General features: G+C 43.0%; 2 protein-coding genes across 5 annotated transcripts in view; one reads left to right on the top strand and one right to left on the bottom strand.

Moving 5' to 3' along the window:
• The window catches only part of LOC139054409 (uncharacterized), a 34,882-nt gene that overhangs the window by 1,809 nt on the left and 13,695 nt on the right, over window positions 1–19,378 (bottom strand). Inside the window, exons 3-4 of one of the 3 annotated variants that reach the window (XR_011511190.1) lie at window positions 10,684–12,918; window positions 8,663–8,691 (exon numbers count right to left, since the gene is read on the bottom strand). Coding sequence is in view for 2 of the 3 variants with exons in the window: in XM_070531350.1 (XP_070387451.1) it covers window positions 8,663–8,691 (29 nt within the window). In the remaining variant the exon portion in view is untranslated. Of the gene's footprint in view, window positions 1–8,662; window positions 8,692–10,683; window positions 12,919–17,112; window positions 17,131–19,378 lie in introns of all 3 variants that reach the window. The other 2 variants (XM_070531349.1, XM_070531350.1) reach the window with 2 other exon arrangements.
• LOC139054408 (uncharacterized) overlaps window positions 9,703–19,378 on the top strand; it is a 42,386-nt gene continuing 32,710 nt past the window's right edge. For both annotated transcript variants that reach the window (XM_070531348.1, XM_070531347.1), the window contains exons 1-3: window positions 9,703–10,423; window positions 11,338–11,463; window positions 18,448–18,530. In XM_070531348.1, coding sequence (XP_070387449.1) covers window positions 10,372–10,423; window positions 11,338–11,463; window positions 18,448–18,530 — 261 coding nt within the window. In that variant the 5' untranslated portion in view covers window positions 9,703–10,371. The remainder of the gene's footprint in view (window positions 10,424–11,337; window positions 11,464–18,447; window positions 18,531–19,378) is intronic.

Here is a 19,378-nt window from a genome sequence, read left to right as displayed (position 1 = left end):
ATTTGAGAACATAGGAATGTTGTGGAAAACAACGGAAGGAGTGAACCCACTGCATGTAACGATAGACCGACACCGAGTGCAAACACCCAGTCGCTCCAATTCGTCTTACTAAAACAATGCACATGCGTTACTGAATTTTTCAGTGTAGGTCCAATCAGAAATGTTTTAAGATGTTTGTGACACATTTAAAATGATTTTCCTCAGTGCTTTTTCCTCTTGTTGGCTTCAACATATTCATCAGCCATCACACTGTGTTGCAACAAGTGGCTTGTGAGTGGAGTGCTTCCCGGAGCTATGCAGCAGGACTATGCATGCTTATCAAGCACATCGATAATTCTAGCACTCAGTGGTGGCTGCGGTACCGCTAGGTGCATTTGTTGTATAGGCAAATTCGTTGTATCGGTCTTCGCTGTAGAGCCGTTCACAGTACATATGAAAGAGGAATTCAGCCAGAACACACAGAATCTTTTCTTGTGCAGGTAAATTAGAGGCGTTTCGAAGATATAGTAAAACAGCAGAAGAATTCTATACTGACCTGCACAATACCCAGAGCAGGCATGATACCTCCATTCGAAGTAGTAATGAACAGGTTACAAAGGCTCTTTCTATAACTAGCGATGAACTTAGAAGGGCCTTACAAGACATGAAACGAGGAAATGCAGCAGCAGCAGATAGAATAACAGTCGATTTAATCAAAGATAGAGGAGACATCACGCTTGGAAAGCTTGCAGCCCTTTATACGAAATGTCTTGCGATTTCAGGGGTCCCAGAGAACTGGAAGGATGCCAACATTACACTAATCCACAAAAAGGGCGAAGTTAAAGAATTGAAAAATTATAGGCCCATTAGCTGACTTCCAGTATTTTATAAAGTATTCACCAAGATAGTTTCCCAACCCACTGTGGTTGCTCAGTGGCTATGGTGTTAGGCTGCTGAACACAAGGTCGCGGGAGCGAATCCCGGCCATGGCGGCCGCATTTCGATGGTGAAATACGAAAACACCCGTGTACTTAGATTTAGGTGCATGTTAAAGAACTCCAGGTGGTCGAAATTTCTAGAGTCCTCCACTATGGCGTGCCTCATAATCAGAAAGTGGTTTTGGCATGTAAAACCCCATAATTTGATTAATTACTTAAGATAGTTTCCTATAGAATAAGGGCAACGCTTCAGTCAACCAAGAAAACATGCTGGCTTCAGGAAGGGACACTGTACAGTGGATCACATCCATGTCATTAACTGGGTTATCGAGAAAATCACAGAGTACCATAAACCTCTCTATATGGCTTTCATAGATTACGAAAAGGCATTTGACCTGGTAGAGATACCAGCAGTCATAGAGGCAGTATGTAATCAAAGACTACAGAAGGTTTACGTAAATATTTTCGAAAATATCTACAGATACCACAGCTACCCTAATTCTTCACAAGAAAAATAGAAGGATACCTATAAAGAAACGGGTCAGACAAGGAGACGCAATCTCTCCAATGCTATTCACTGCATGCTTGGCAGAAGTATTCAAGCTCTTAAACTGGAGAGGCTTAGGAGTAAGGATCAATGGCGAATATCTCGGCAACCTTCAATTTGCAGATGACATGGTCCTGTTCAGCAACACTAGGGACAAGTTACAACAAATGATTAAGGACCTGAGCAGAGAGAGTCTAACAGTGAGGTTGAAAATTAATATGCAGAATACAAAGATAATGATCAATAGCCGGGCAATGGAACAAGAGTTCAGGATCGCCAGTCAGCCTCTAGAATCTGTGAAGGAGTATGTGTATGTTAACTTAGGCTAATTACTCACAGGGGACCCTGATCATGAGAAGGAAATTTACAGAATAAAGATGGGTTGAAGTGCATTCGGCAGACATTGTCAGATCCTGACTGGAAGCTTACCACTATCATTAAAAAAAAATGTGTACAATCAACGCATTCTACCGGTGCTGACATATGGGGCAGAAACTTGGACTGACAAAGTAGGTCGAAAACAAGGCTCGCGCAAAGAGTGATGGAACGAAGAATGTAATGTTAAGGGGAGACAGGAAGAGAGTGGTGTGGATCAGAAAGCAAACAGGTATAGCGGATATTCTAACTGACTTTAAGAGAAAGAAATGGAGCTGGGCAGGTCATGTAACATGTAGGTTAGATAACCGGTGGACCATTAGGGTTACAGAATGAGTGCCAGGAGAAAGGAAGTGCATTCGAGGATGGCAAAAGACTAGGTGGGGGTGATGAAGTTAAGAAATTTGCAGGCGCAAGTTTGAATCAATTGGCGCAGGACAGGGGTAATTGGAGATCACAGGAAGAGGCCGTCATCCTGCAGTGGACATAAAATAGGCTGGTGATGATGATGATGAAAAGGCATTCAACTGTATTTCATTCAGGTGCAATTCATGATACGAAAGATTGGGTGAAATGGCATTTAGAATGTGGATTATTTTGCATGCGTGATCAAAGATTGATGAAAGGTTTTGAAACAAGTTCTCATGAGGGACGGTGTGGCAGTGGAAGACCTGCGAGAGTGAGCCAATTGTCAAGCACACATTGTACTCGATTGGGAAGGAGCAATGTAGAATCCAAAAATATTGCCCGTATACTCGGACATAGGCACCAGATTGGTGGTTGCAAGCTGGCACTTGCGATGGTCCTGGTGGTGTGCACCTCCCTTTTTCAAAGAATGCTGTCAGAATCAATGTATCTCTGCACCAGCTTCATAATTTTGCTTGATGTCATTGATTACAATGAAAAACCATTTTATGCAGCTTTTCTTGCTCTGTCCAGCTTTGTGTTTCACTTGTTGAGTCGCTGTATTTTGTTGGCTGGCTTGGCTGGAAACCTTTGGCTCATGTCAGCTTTATTTGAAGTATCCTTGGATGCTGCAATGTAACTTTCTGAATGTTCTGAAGTGCGAGAGCGGCACCAAGCTGGGACGATTGTGCTGGACAACCTCAGTGGACGGACGTCTCTACCACATCAGAACTTTTCCTCTGCAGGTCATGTCTTGTCTCAAGACCTCTTCTCCTGTTGTTGCTGTTGGTGACCGTCTGCTGCTTGCAGTATTCCTCTCTGGGGAGTCACTCAAGAGACTACCTAGGGAGCTTGCTCCATAGGTGCTGACTCACTAATAGTTGCTGAAATGGGTTGTCCTCACCGACACCTGGAGTACTTGAGGGGTCTACTCTGTGAGAATCTGTGTGAGAATGCTCTGTGAGAATCTTCAGACTTGCCAAAAAAGTTCTTTGATGGTTTGCACCATGTGTCTGGGTGAATGAAGTGGTCGGTGGCACTTTTTTTTTTCACTGCCTCCTGTGAGGACCAGTCTTTGTCGATCAATGCCGGAGTGTTGAGGACATAGCAAGCTTCCTGGGAGGCCATGGAATACAGCTGCATCCTCACTTGCACTTGGTTGAGGCCAGCATAGATGTAATCTGCACTTGGTTGAGGCCAGCAACATAGATGTAATCTTCAAACAGCAAGGCCCATCTGTTCTATTTGCTGGGTTTTGCAAGTTCACATTGTCGTGGCGGTTGGAGACCTGTGGAGAACTAGCTGCGAGCGTCGCTCCATCATTTGCAACTCATCCACCACCATGATTGCAGCATTTGTGCCTCCTGTGACTCACATTGGATTCTTGCTGAGATCTCAATCCTCCTACTGTATCAAGCGCACATTGTGCTTGAAGGGAAGGAGGAGGTCTCTACAGAACACACCTTGCTTTATTTACTGTATATGTCAATGCTGGCTCTTATGTGGCCTTAATGCATCCAGTGGCATGCAAGGTCATCTATTTGCCTTTGTACTGACGTAGCGTTTGTGTGCAATAACCACACAGCACAGTTTTACAGAAATTCATTGTCCGTTAGATACATCAGTCAAGATAGCAAATCGCTGGTGTGTATTCAACTTTTGGGTAGATTACGGTAACATATGCTAGTCTGTCTACGCAAGAGTGATGGGGGGAGTGTTTTATGTTGCTTTTCTGCAAACCACGTGAGCCGTTTGGCAAAGCTAGAATGTGTTCAGTGTGAATTTTTCATGAAAAATTTAAAGTCAGGAAAATGCCACGGTATAAAAGAGTATGCCCTGCTATCCTGTTGTTAGTGGTGTAAGTTGTTAGAATCGGATAAAGACGATTAGTGAAAGAGTGAACCTTAGATTAGATTATGGGGTTTTACGTGCCAAAACCACTTTCTGATTATGAGGCACGCCGTAGTGGGGGACTTCGGAAATTTCGACCATCTGGGGTTCTTTAACGTGCACCTAAATCTAAGTACACGGGTGTTTTCGCATTTTGCCCCCATCGAAATGCGGCCGCCGTGGCCGGGATTCGATCCCGCGACCTCGTGCTCAGCAGCCTAACACCATAGCCACTGAGCAACCACAGCGAATAAGAGTGAACCTTTGTTTTAGAAAAGCTATTTTCTTACCATGACCACTTTTGAGGGGTCTAAGCAAATTTTTTCTTGTTGCCACAGAGAATGCTTTAGCATATAAAGGGTGTTTCAGCAGACACTTTCAGAATTTTTTAAAAATTCCCTGTGGCAGGTAGAAAATGGGGGGGGAAGGCGGGAGATGGAAATTCAAGACGATGAGCAAAACGAGAACAACGTGAAAGCAGGAGCTAATGTTTCGACAAGTGGACTTGTCTTCTTCAAGGTGACATGCTTTCCTCACCACAGTATATATAGGTGGGGTTCTTCTAAAGGGTAGAGGGCGTAAGGCGGGTGGGTGCGTCAACGAGTGAAGGTATGTTAGCGGCTAGGGTGTAGAATTGAGAATAAAGGATTACAAGCCCAGTGACACGGCCGTCTGTCAATCACGTGTCAGCAGCATGCACAGCACTCCTGTATTACACCTGAACATTGCCCCCGAGGGCTCCGTGGTCACTGCGCATGCTTTAGCCGAGAGAAGGTGAGAAAGGAGAACAATTTTGCTTCACCAAATGTGATGGCACATTCTTGTTTTGTTTTGTTTTTTTCCTTGTTTTTTAACATAACTACTCGAACTCAGACGGCATGGCTCGAGTCTCATTAACGTGCGCGCCATGTGCATGATCTCGTGGCTCGCTTTCTGTTTTCGGTAATGACTTCAGTGACAGGGCCCGGTACTTCAACATCTGCACTACAGTGACGGTGCCCGTCACTTTAACAACACTGTAGCGACGGGGCCGTCACTATAACGATGTTGGGGGCATAGAGTTAATATGGTTGGGGGCGAGCATGGAGTTTCTCACTATAACACCTAGAGGGAAATCTGACGGCACCATCTATGGGAGTTTCCTAAGGGGTGCTGTGCCATCATGGGAAGTTGGTTATATTAACTATATGCATGGGAATGGCAGTATATGTGTCTGCAAGGTTTGTGTTGGCTGGTGTTGCAAGAGGCTTCGTCTAAAATGTGGATATGGCTGCACAAATAGCGCATTCTTAAAGTACAACCGTCATAAAATGTTTTCATTTCATGTGTATTACATCTTCCAATGAAGTTTGCTCACCTACAATGCATAACCAAGCGAAGAAAAGCAAGAACAGACGACAAACTGTTCCAAAGCGAGCGCAAATCTTGTGGTCTGTCCTCCAACTTTAGCGGCCTGCTGGTACTTTTTACGTTTCATATAATTGTACATGCCATAACAAGTTCTCATAGTTAAACTAAACATGTTTTTGTGTAATAATTAAGCTAAAACAGCTTTTTACGTGCTGTTTTAGCAGAAAATTAATCATGGTTACAGACGGAACAGTGTTTGCCTGGCTCTCCGAGTACGATGCCAATCCGAAGTCACAATAAACCGGCATTCCCATGCATACCACAGCAATGGTCCCTAGAGTATTGGCTAGTCTGCTGTCCACCAACGGGAGTGGGGACTGTTTTCGAATGACAGTAGCGGTGGTGCTGCAAGCACTCCTCATGCTATGGTGCGGTGCGCGGCCGCCTGGCTGCATATTAGCGAAGTGCACGCGCGCGCGCTCAGTGTATAGTTTATCCATTTATCTCTTTTAAATGATTTTCTGTCCCCGCGTACTTGGGCCACATAAGAGCAGTATTTGTTACGGGTGTGATGAGAGACTTTAGCTGCGTAAGTGGTATTCGTTCTCAAAGACTTTTTGCTGAGCCGTATGAAACGTACGACTCAGAACACAAAGCAATTGCGCAGCCTGGAATAGCTTAAGCACTGAATTTATTTTTTCATGCAATACTGCTGCCCTTTGGCAGCCAAGGCCGCAGTGATTAAAAGTGAAACATTAAAATTGAAGCGGCCCTTAGTTATCCCAATGCGAAAGCATTGCGACCGTGACCTCATGATGCATATGCACTTTGAGTCATCTTAATTTAACTTCGCCATAATTAACACCAAAGGTCGGGGGTTGGACTCCCACCAAAGGTCATAAGTTCGAGTGTCTTAATTAACTATATCCTAATTAACTGTGATTTAATTAATTTCATCCTAACACCTAGGGCCATGGGTTTGACTCCTACCAATAGTGTGGGTATAATGAACTGTAGCTTAAATAAACCTGCTTTAATTCACTCTGCCTTAATTAACTTTGAATTAATTGACATCATCAACTGCCTCGATTTGCTCACTTGACTTCTTGGACCATCGGGGTCACACCAACGCCGGATTTTTCGCCTCATGAGCCATATAATGTTTCCGCATTAATAACCAACATGATGTACAAGTGTGCGATGTGGCAGTAGAGGGTAAAAATAAAAAGCAACCCCAAGCTCCTTCAAAACCTATACAAGACAAAAAGAAAGCACTTCCAGTTAAGGGAGCGCAAGAACAGTGAGAACAAATATGAACTCTTAATAATAGATCAAATTGCAAACTGCAATGGTAAACAAAACAAAGAAAAATATCATTTGCGAAGCATGCACTGCTGATGTGATGCAACGAAATGACGCGACATGTAAAGTTGATATCGCGCATGGTCAAGGAGAGCACCCGAATATGTTTCGACAATAAATAAATTGTGGAAGCACGTTACACTGCACGATTATTCCGCACAAGTAATCAAGCACACAGTCAAAACAACTTATAAACTTATAATTACTGTAAACAAATTACAGCACATAACATCCGAAGAAATGGCATAAGGTTTGGGAATAAGAAAAAAAATTATGTAAAAAAAAGACAATTACCAAGGCCGGTAAGCGTGCATTCCCGATGTAACGCACTTGCCGAAATGCAATTATTTTCATGTTCTCATTTCCAAATATTCTAGCTGTTCTTTCTTTGCTGTCCTTTTATTACCGGGAGACTTCATGAAAAACTGGAGACGCAGAAGATGAAGCCCACCCGCGCCAACCCACCGTGGTGCATGCAGGCCGCCAAGCAAATGACAGCGAAGAGCGTAGCACTAGGACTGCTCGCAGCACCCTCTGCACTCTCATTCAGAAAGCATCCCACTCGCTTCATACGGAGCAGCGCCTCATGGACGGCAGACTAGCCAATATTCTAGGGACCATACCACAGCTATCCTACTCTAGTACACTGTACCACAGCAAAACAGCGCCAGAAAACTCTATGGGGGTGAGGATTACGGAGTCGCCATTTGCGGAAAGCACCTCACTTGCATAGTCTGAAGGATAACACACTCCACATAGGTTTGGCCGAGTTTGGCTATCGGCGCTAAATAAAGATACTACGCAGGAGCCCTCCTGGACATTTTTGCAAGCACTCTCGACATGACACAAGTAGTATTTTACTGTAAAAATAATAATCTTGGACAAACAGAAAGCACAGAATGGTTTACAGATGCTGTCTATTTACCTAATACGTACAGTAAGCTGAGACACTGCGCGTGGTCGCCGCGATCGATTCCGCCGAACCGGTTTATTGCGTGAAAGGTAGGCAATCGCTGAGAGAAAACTATGTGAAATATGTGCTTATAGTGGACTGTCTGTGTAACCAAATGGTGCATAACAGAATGAAGCTTCAATGCACCGATCGCACGAGTTTCCAGTGACCGACTGTGCGTCTGCGTGCATATCCGCGCACAATGTTTCCCTTTCGCTGCAGGCGCGTTTTCGCACCTTGTCGTGAGCTTTGTGCCGCAGCATATCAGCATTTGACAGTACGCAAGCAACCATTGTTTCATGGACACTGTCAAAGCTGTTCAAAAATAATTTCGTTACAGCTAGAGACTTCGACGCCTACGGTGACCTGTGATGTGCCGTCACGACGATTCAGTCTTTTCTTTTTCTTTTATTCTTAAGTCTTGGAAGCTTCAATGTCATTATTTCTCAAGTTGCATCGCACTGTATGTTTATCGGTCTTCTAAGCGAGCAATTACCGGCTGCTTCTTTTTCTTAATCCAGTACAATATTCATTGTCTGGTGCTACACAAGCATGAACATATGCCATGCCTTTTTTAAAGCAAAGCTTTCTTTGCCTCTTCCTTCGACTTTCCCACTGCTGCTGCTGCTGCTGCTGTCGCGCATACCACATGCACACCACGTCGGGGGGTGCTACAGAGCTTGTATATAGATGACAGGCTCTTGTAGAGAGGAAAGGCGACGGGAGAAACTCGTTTTCATCCCACCGCGTCGAATGTCCACAATGCCCCCTGGCCGTCCCCACATTAGCTGCTTGACAGCTGTAATTATCCGTGACTTCCCTCAGAAGCATTGCAGAAACTGCTGCGCTTCCCTTTTTACTAACCTGCAAGGCCAGAGGGGACGCACATAGAACTGCAAAGAGGAGAAGGAGAGGGAGGTGAAGAGGCAGTTCCCATATAAGAGAGGGGGGAGGTGACGTGAGAAGGCAAGAAAACCCCACTACTATACGGCAGCGGTTGCATGGAAACAGGATAATTTAAGTGCAAGGCACGCATACAGTACGTTGCTGCTATTTCTGAAAAATAAGCGCCATGCAAATATGTCAAGCGGACAAATTACGCAGGGCGTGCAGAAGCAGAGCCGCATTAATTAAAGCACACCGCAGGGTCCAGGAGACACTACGGAAGCAGTCGACCGCCAAATCAACACTCCTGCGCCCACCGTGTAAGCTTTGCGGCTATGGCATTGCTAGAGGTTTGATCCCAATTGTGGCAGCCGCATTTCGACGGGGGCGAAATAGAAAACGCACGTGCACTTAGATTTTGGGACATATTAAAAAACATCACAGGGTCAAAATTAATCCAGAGTCCACCACTATGGCTTGCCTCATAATCCGAGTGTGGTTTTGGCCCGTACAGCCCCATAATCCAATTCAAGCTTAATACTTCTGCCAGAATGCAATCTGCCATGTGAAAAAATGACAATGCGCAACCCTCTCAGAGGTTATAAAAATATGGTGTACAACAACGCCTCAAGCAAACACCTCTGCCTGTGTGTTCTGTGTACTATGCAAACAGCAGTGGTGCACACAAGGTAATGTTTAACATCAACTCACCACTCTCGTGTTTTAGCCGGCAACACTGCTGTTAATTATTAGCAATCAAAGCATCCAGCACTGAAAGCTTCGCTTACATCAATTCCCACAGTGCGTGGGATCTGCATATTTTTTTTTATGCTTTTTACCATTCCCTTTTCATTGCAGTTAACTTTCTTTCTCTCTTTCTTTATTATTACTATCATGTGTGTTACAGTGCATACGCAAAAGAATGTAGGACCCAATAGCCGCTGACTAGTGGGTGGGTCCGGATTCGAAATATAATAGACATTCTGCACATGCATAGGAGGATCAATACAGAGGATGAATGCAACACATTAGCACATTAAAAACACACAAAAAAAATTTTTTTTACAGCATGCATAAAAATTATCGCCAGTTACGTAAATTATCAAACCACAAAGAACAGAATGCCAAGCAAGAATACAGGCACCTAATCAGTAGTTTATAGCTAATAAATATGATTTTAGTGCTTTGCCAAAATTTTCGGTTTCTCTTATTTTGGATGGTATATTGTTCCATGTTGTCATAACTACAACAAATTCAAGTAGTGTTTTGCTATATACATTATGTGCAGGAGGCAGGTTGAAATTTCCAGCGGCAGTATTTCTGGTAGAACGTGATGATGAAAAAAATATGGACACAGGGAAAGGATGATTGCATTTCACAACAGCTGTTTACGTAGTTAGCTGTTTTATGCTCACGCATAAGATCGAATGGCAATATGTTTAGTTGACTGAACAGTGGTTTGCTAGGTGTATCGGTTCTCGAGTGCGTCATGATTCTTAATGCCCGCTTTCGTATGCAACCAAATAGAGTTTGACAGAATGAAGCTTCAGTGCAGCCGGGCCCCATCACTGTAGTGTAGGTGTTAAGGTGCCATAGTGCAGATGTTAAAGTGCTGGGCCCCGTCACTGTAATCACTGCCTTTTGGGCATGTTTAGAAGCTGTGGGCACCACAGGTGGGCCAGGGCTTGATGACATTTGTTGCCCAGCTGCTGGTGCTACCGCGACGCACTTGGAGCAAAGGTGAGTGATTATCTGTTCTCCTGCTCATACTTGTAAAAACCGGCTGTGCATTTGAGCTATGGTAGACGTGATCTCGAAATTCAAAGGAACGCGGTTGTCGCAGGTCTCTCAGTGATAGCAGGATAATTGATTCGTTCCTGCCTTTAACGATTTAACTGCAGTTCGTACGCGTTGCATCGATGTAAAAAGAACGGCGGCAGATTCCACACGTAAGCAATGCCTGTACTCAACAAGTGTGAATGTCGTCCTGTGATATTTACCTCGTGTGTAGGTCTTTTCTTCTCCATCTCTATAGGATGACTGCGCTATGGGCCTCTTATGTACCCATGCAACACATGGCTGTATTTAATTACCTTTCTCACTGCTTGTGCTGAGTGCGGTAGTGGTGCCCCAACGTCAGAGGCTTTCGTTTGTTGCAGTGAGATAACGAAAGCATATTTCCTTCACTTAAAGCTTCTTAGTTCTTTCATGAGCCAGAGAGTTAAATAATACAACGTGTACGTTATGGGCAAGATGGCAAACGAGCCCACTATACTGCTGCTGTCGCTTTTACGCGAACTTTCAAAATTAAACATATATATGAGTGTATGAATCGACTTACCAAGCTTTTTATACACGTTCGTTGCTTTCGTTTGTAGATCATGTGCGTAGCTTTGCAACTATGATCGACATTGTAAAAACAGCAAGGAGGCAAATGACACAAATAGTTGCTTTAATAGTTGTCTGTGCTGTTTTTATAATATCAACCAACTCTATGCACTCGTGCTGTTTACAGCTAGAACATTTTTTTTTCTTGTTGCATAAGGAGCATTTGCTTCTAATTGTGGCAGTAATGTTGTGAATTGTCCTCAGCCCAGATTGCTGGCTGTATGCAAATTTGTCTAATTTGTTTCACTGTGCTGCTGTCTTTACAGCGTCTGCTTATTTCCTCTGCCTGCACCTCAGATTTGTTGTGTTTATCGAGACCTGGCCTGTCTCTGCCTCGTTGAAGACAAATGGACACAAGTCTGGTCGCTGTTGGTTTGCCCAGTCTGAGCGTGGTATGTATATCCATTTGCTAAAAGGGTATGCTGCTGCGTCTAATGCAGGTACTGCTCATCTAAAGGTAGATTTAATTAGTAGTGGTTTGAATGATGTATGACACCAGAGAATTGTTGTTCTAGAAAGGTGGCAAAGCTTGTCCACAAATTTAAGCTATGGAGATGCTTAACCATTTAAATGTTTACTATTTAAATGTTCTAAGTTGCCACGAAGTATCACACACATTTAAAATTGAAGTCACAAAAGACATAGAAGAATAATCTAGAAAATTTGCTTCCAGATACCTTGAGACAATAAATTGTAGAGAAAGAATTATATTCTGAGCTGCCAATGATTGTCGTCAGCTCTAACCCATTTTTCCATACAGCCACTGTTGCTTCATTGTCTGTTGCCATCACATGCTTGCTATAAAAAAAAAAAAATAGCCTCGTGATTCCCCCGATTTTTATCGCTCATAAAATACAAATGTCTCGACTTTGGCAGCCTTGGCATCTCACGGTAGAAAACGAGTGTTTATTGACTAGTAGCCTGCTTCTAAGATCATGTGCTATGAAATGTGGGTGTTTTAAAGGATACTTCACATCTGCCATCATGACTGTGAGTGCTGCCACCTAGCAGTCCCAAGACTGTGTTTAGTACACATGCACAGCTATCCAAGAAAATGGACATTAAGACAACTGCCACTGTAGCTGACATGGTATAGCATCACAAGCACACGGTAGAAAACGTGGGTTTAGTTCCGTTGTCTCCTAATTCAATGCATTATCATGATCCATCTCCGGGTTTCTTGCCACGTCTAGCCAGGTAGCCTCAATAATAATTGTGACATGCCTGATGGCGGGCCGGGAATCAGGGTCCCTAGTGCAGCAGCCCAATTCTTTACCCATTACGCTACAGATGCATGCATAGCTCGCCAGATTAGCCTCACTGGTTCTCTCGTAGCAGCTAATGCTTTCAGATGTTATGCGACACAGAGTTTGGGATTCGCCCGTTTCAGCTCAGATGCAACATAAAGCAGGTGTTGTGTCTATTGCGGTGAGAAGTTGTGTGTGCCATTGTTTGGTTTCTCTATGTTGACATATTGTGTTCTGTATTTCATGTGGTGTTAGGCATTACCTCAATCGCAGCTTTAATGCTGTGCCCATAAAACCAGTTGTAGGTAGGTGCTCAAGAGTGAAGTGAGGCTCATTCTCCCTAATTCTCTCTTGAATACAGCAGGTAGTGTGTCCAGTTTAGTGCCATGCACATGTGTGGGGCATTTCCTTGTTCTTATTCTGCTGATATGTCATGTGTTGTACATAGGGGGAAAGCCAGTCCTCTACATCATGGTTGTCAGTGCCGCTGAATACAGTGCAGTCTCATTGCCTTCACATGCCATAAGAGGTGACATCTGGGGATGAGGTAGCATCTTGCTGTCCCTTATCATCAGGCATAGCCAAGGCTGGAGGTAGAGTCTGCATACAGAGTTCCAGGTTGAAAAGTACAATCAGCAAACCCACCAAATGTGAGCACGAATTTAGCTCCAAGCGTGATTTACACCATTAATAAAGATTCACAAAAGGGGCTTGGTCAATGGCTAAGCAGAGTGAGTACGAGCACCAACAACTGTTTTGTTTCACATCCTTTGTTGGTGCCTGTCTTTGTCGCTGCATAATAATTAAGTAGTAATTAGTTTGCTAAGCTATCCACAATGGAGAACTCGCTCGAGCATAGAAAAAACACGACTATAGGCACCTGTGTTTCTCATGCTTAAATCACAATTTTGATATATCAAACAAAGCATAACATAAATGATACATTGGGCATTGCAAACATGTGCACATTGAGTGCCTTTTCGCTTGTTCTTATGAGGATGCTCGAGATTTCGGTTGGGTTGCCATAAATGCGGTAGCTAAGTGCATCTTCCTTCCAACGTTAAGCCGCTATAGATGTGTCGTCATTGTTCAGGTTACGTCTGACAATCAGTGAACATTCTTGTGGCTATGATGTGTGATGCTTTAGGACACACATGGTGCTCAATTCTGAATTATTGTTGGCATGCTTTTTCACAAATGGTTTTAGTAACAATTGCACAGGCAATGCAAAAGGAGGCATAGCATATGCTTTGCCTCTGGCATGTTCATCATCACCAATGGTAAATAAAACAGTGATGCAGACCAAGCATCACAAAGAATTCTTGTTCCCTCTCTTCCTTACAGGCTGCTGTTTTCAACTAAATCTGCTTTTCCTGCATCCAGTGGCCTCATCGCTCAATTTGTGCTTGCCAATTTCTGTTACACTGCAACCCACTAATGTTAAAACGTGATTGCAACCCACTAACGTTAAAACATGATGCCTCCCTTCTCTTCCCTTGTCCTTCTGGCCTTTCACTCTGCTGCAAGTTTTTAGATTTCAATGCTCGAATGATTATTTAAAAAATTGATGCCACCATATTATTTCACAGCTATCATGACGGCAGTGATTCCGATGGACCTGAAACTAAAGGAAAAAACCAAATAGGCGTGTGACTTGTTTCCGATGTGAAAGGGAAGCTGCAGGAAGCTGGACTAGATAACAGCACCCTGCGTACCCAAGTTTCTGGCATGGATGGCAGTCTGACCATGCTAAATGAAATTGTCGAGAACACGCGTACCCAGCAAGCTGAGCTATCGGCATCAAGCAAGGCTCTGAAATCAGAAAATGAAGCCCTTAAAAAAAGGCTAGCCGAGATGGAACAGTATTCTAGAATTAACAATGTTGAGATCAAAGGAATACCATTTACAAAGGAGGAAGACTGCATTTCTACTGTAACTGCCATTGCCGATAAGGCGGCATGCTCTCTTGCTCCGGTCGAGATCGAGATAGCGCATCGTGTGCCCACTAAATCAGGTCATCAAAATATTATTGCTAGGTTTTGCTCCCGCGCTAAAAAAAATTATTTCCCGGCAAAGGCTCGCAAGGCCAGGATGGATACCGGCAGTCTTGGTTTCTCTGGAGAGAACGCAGGGCCCATCTTCATTAACGAGCACCTTACTCCTGACAACAAGAGGCTGTTTGCTCAGGCCTTAGCACTCAAGAAAGAAAAAGGATGGCGCTTCCTATGGACTAAGAATTGCCGTATTAACGCACGCAATTCCAAAGACAGCCGAGTTCACCGCATTAACTGTGAAGCGGACCTTTCTCTTATCTCTTAACCTGAGTCACATGCATAATGTCAATCCGTCCCCAACAGACCTCTTATGGCTTCATACTTCACACTTCCGAACTAGATTCTTACCTTAAGCCTCCTTGCCGATCCCTCGTACATTTTAATGCACGCAGCTTACGGAAACATTTTGATGACATTTATCATTTCCTATCATCCAGTCAGCACCACTTCTCGATCATATGTGTTAGTGAAACCTGGCTCAGCAAAGCCGATAACAACTTGTACTCTTTTTCATCCTATACGCCGGAATACTGTCACCGGAGTGACAGCTGTCACGGCGGCGCAGCTGTCTTCATTTCATCAGAGTTAGAATATTCCAGGCGTCGGGACTTAACAATTAATCAAGTAAATTGCGAATCAGTGTGAATTGAGCTGAACGCATCATTTCTCGATATTGACGCCAAAAATTTAGTGGTTGGTTCTATTTATCGATCGCCGTCGTCATCCTTTAATGATTTTTGTTTAGAACTAAACCATGTTTTGCACACGCTATCGCTAGAATGTAAAAACATCATTATTATGGGTGACATCAATATTAATCTTTTAGATGTTCACAGTTCATCATACACTGCTTATACAGATACATTGAATGGACATGGCCTCGAGTCACTTGTAACTGTACCTACTCGGCGGAATATAAATGGCCCGGATACACTGATTGACCATGCATTGTCGAATCTCATGGTTACTCCTGGATCTGGTGTCATTGAAGTTTCACTAACTGATCATTATTCAATATTCGTGCATATAAATTCTAATATGAATATTCCAGATATGCATGTTAAAAGAAAAAATCTCGACAAAACTTCATTTGTTAGGAAAATCGCCGAATTGGTACCCTGTTAGGTCGCAAAATAATCCAGAAATTGCCTTCGAATTGTTTTGCAATATAATTTCTAACGCTACTTCCGAATCAACCACAATAACCACGAGTAAGAAAAAGTTCGCTTTTCCTCGTTGTCCATGGATGACTGATAATCTTCTCAAATGCGTGTGCAGAAAAGATAATCTTTATAAAAAAACAAAAAAGAAGCCATTTAATTTGACCCTGCTCACTCGTTACAAGTGCTACTCGAATATTTTGAGCAGGCTTCTTAAAAGCGCTAAAAAAGAGTATTGCAACGATTCTAAAGAACAGTGGAAAATTATCAATGAATTTTTAAATAGAACATTGCCAAATCCCGCCATAACTGCTATTCAAGTTGGGGAACAAACCCTTAATAATCCTTCAGCCGTTGCTAACGCCTTTGTCGATTCTTTTTGCCCCGACCAGCCACGTCTCTCAGTTCACATCGACAAGGTTAATCATCGTTTGCCATAGAGTTTTTTTCTCGGTCCAGTTTCCCCAGAAGAAGTGCGCATGACCATTCTGAGCTTAAAGAACACTGGAGCTGGTTTAGATAACTTCAGCTCATCTCATGTAAAGCTTATAGCTCATCTTATCAATGACACACACTCACACATAATAAATCTAATCTTCGAAACTGGCGTCTTTCCTAGCTGCTTAAAAATCGCCAAAGTTATTCCTGTTTTCAAAAAGGGTAGCAAGAACTCGTTATTAAACTACCACCCTATATCTATTTTATCATTTTTCAGGAAGATAATTGAAAAGTTATTCGTAGTACGTTTAACTAGCTATTTCACAAAGTTCAGTATTTTGTCCTCTAATCAATTTGGCTTTCGATCTGGTTATTCAACTGAATTAGCACTCATTACTTTAACCGATCATCTTAAAACAGCCATTGACACAGGTAAATTGGCTGGTACCTTGTTTATTGATTTTTCTAAAGCATTCGATTCATTAAATCATGACATACTTTTTGCTAAACTAAACGCTGTTGGCGTGTGTGGTCCAGCACTTTCCCTAATTCGCAGTTATTTACATGATCGAAAACATATCGTCTCTATTTCTGATACACATTCGCGTGCCAAACTAACTAACATAGGGGTTCCACAAGGCTCAATACTAGGACTAATTTTATTCCTCATGTACATCAATGACCTTCCAGAATACATTACACATTCCAGTTGTATTTTATACGCTGACGACACAACAATTTATTCTTCTAACACTTCCTTGGAATCGCTAATATCTTACCTTAATGCCGATGTGGTTAAAATTGTTAATTGGTGCCGAGATAATATGCTCAGTATTGATGCTACTAAATCGAAATTTGTAATTTTTTCATCCGTGCAAAAAAGTGTACAGGAGAAGCCATGCATTAACATTGGTCCGACTTCACTTCAGGCTGTTGACCATGCAACATTTCTTGGAGTTGAACTCGACAATCATTTGAAAGTTACAAATCACATATCCTTATTAACGTGTAAAGCAGCATATGGTATCAGAATACTAATCAAAGTCTGCCCCTATTTTCCTATACGTATATTAATTTCACTCTACTACGCATTTATTCACAGCCACATCTCTTACTGCATTTCTTCTTGGGGTAATACTTACGCAACTCACTTGGCACCCCTGCAACACACACAAAACCAAGCTTTGAGAATAATCAGTTACAGCCATTTTTCATGTAGTGCTCTGCCATTACTCTGCACATATAATATTTTGTCTGTAGTGGATTTAAATAAATGTTGTCATAGTGTCCTAACGTATAAATTTTGTCGAGGAGAATTACCAATTTCATTGATATCAAAAGACCAAACCCCCCATTTCACTGGCACTCGATTTTCACACCATAATAACTACCTCCTACCGAAACCAAGGACTAACTACGGCAAACTTACTGCGAACTTTTTGGCAACATCAATGTGGAATTCACTACCACCCTCCATTAAATCATCTCCTTCCATTAATTTATTTAAGAGGAAAATTCGTCACCACTTCTTGGGAAAGTGATTGTGTTGTATATTTTTTACGCTTCTGTATGTCGAATAATACTCCTTGGATCTGCTTTTCGTGTTTATACTTTGTTGTTATTACTATGACTCGACTTTGTTTGTTAATACTTTCTGTTCCTAGGATTGCTACTGCTGTTGTTAACCGCATTAAGTATGCTTTTTCTATGTATTTATTGTTGGAGGTCACTCCTCAATCTTTGACTATGGGACCTCCGAGAGTTACTTCTGTAAAACATTCCTAGAGTTACTTCTGTAAAACAAAGTAGGAATAACTGTTCCTGGTGACCAAACTGACTCAGTGCTAAACTTGAGATCCTTGCCTCAAGGAAATTGGTCTTAACAGTCTCAGACTTTTTTTCGTGATCTCGTGACAGTCTATCAGACCTGATAGACAGTCATGGACGTTGCACAAAAAGGAGTGCCTTGATGATGATATGTGGTGTTTTGTGGCGCAAGGGCCAGGTTTGGCCAAAGAGCGCCATGACAGGTGGTAGCGTTAACGATGTATTATGGAAGATGTGACTTGGCTGTAAAGTGGCCTAAAAATAGTCGCTGTAAATGCGTAAAATCTATGTACTATAATATTATGGCGATGACTAATGACGAATACTATGGACATTAAAATCCATCGTAGAAGAATGATGCAAAATAAAAATATATAGGATGGTAAAATTACTTGGAGCACTGCTGCCTCGCCAGAGCCCTTGAAACACAAGGGCCTAGAGGCATGTGCTATACTAAAGAGCTATCGCAGCGGCATCCTCTGAAGAGAGGACCCGTTACAAACATGTGGGGCTAAAAACATGCAAGACAACATCTTGCAGAAAACTTAGGACTGCGTTGGTGTCAAATAAAGGTTGTGGGCCGAGTAGCATCACGGGATGTAGGGGGATGTGCTGCCGGTATGCTAGGGAAAAATGTTTCCTTCTTTCAGATTCGGCTGCCCGACACTCCAGGAGGACGTGGAGGACGGTCAGCCTCTCCCCGCATCTACCACAGGTTGGAGGATCATTTCCAGTGAGTAGAAAGTTATGCGTGCCAAACGTGTGTCCTATTCTGAGGTGGCAGAATAGGACATCTATTCGCCGTGATTTTGTTACGGAGGGCCAAGAACCTAACTGTGGCTTTATTACGTGCAGTTTATGATTTACTTCTGCGTCCCACATACGTTGCCAGTGGTTTCGCAGTTTTCTTCTTACGAAAGGATTCAGGTGTGTGACAGGGACCGAAGCAGTAGGACTAACTGCATGCAATGAAATGGATGTGGCCATCTGGTCCGCTAGTACGTTTCCCTCAATGCCCCTATGACCAGGTACCCAGCATATAATCACATGTTGGTTAGATATATATGCTTTACACAGTGCGGAGTAGAGTTGACTAATTACCGGATTTTTGTGGCTACAGAGAGACATCAAGGCCTTCACAACACTAAGGGAGTCCGTATATATAACTGATTTCTGGAGTTTTGACTTATTTATATGCTTTGCGACCGACAGCAGTGCGTAAGCCTCAGCCGTAAAGATACTAGTTTCCGGATGCAGTACATCGGTTTCAGAGAAGGATGGGCCGACGGCTGCATAGGACACCCCATCGTGTGACTTCGATGCGTCTGTGTAGAACTCCGTGCAGGAGTATTTGTGCTGGAGTTCCCGGAAATGCATTTGGATTTCAATCTCTGGAGCATGTTTTGTAACTTGCATGAAGGATATATCGCATTGTATCAGCTGCCACTCCCAAGGAGGTAGCAGCTTGGCTGGATGCATTGAGCAAAGCTCGAGGATTGGGACACGCATTTCGTCACTAAGTTCCCTCACACGCAGCGAGAAAGGCTGTCTTACGGAGGGACGATTATTAAATAGTGTAGC

The sequence above is a fragment of the Dermacentor albipictus genome, chromosome 1 (genome assembly GCF_038994185.2).
Source record: "Dermacentor albipictus isolate Rhodes 1998 colony chromosome 1, USDA_Dalb.pri_finalv2, whole genome shotgun sequence".
In the NCBI taxonomy this organism is placed as follows: Eukaryota; Metazoa; Arthropoda; class Arachnida; order Ixodida; family Ixodidae; genus Dermacentor; species Dermacentor albipictus.
This window is presented reverse-complemented; position numbering and strand designations above follow the sequence as displayed.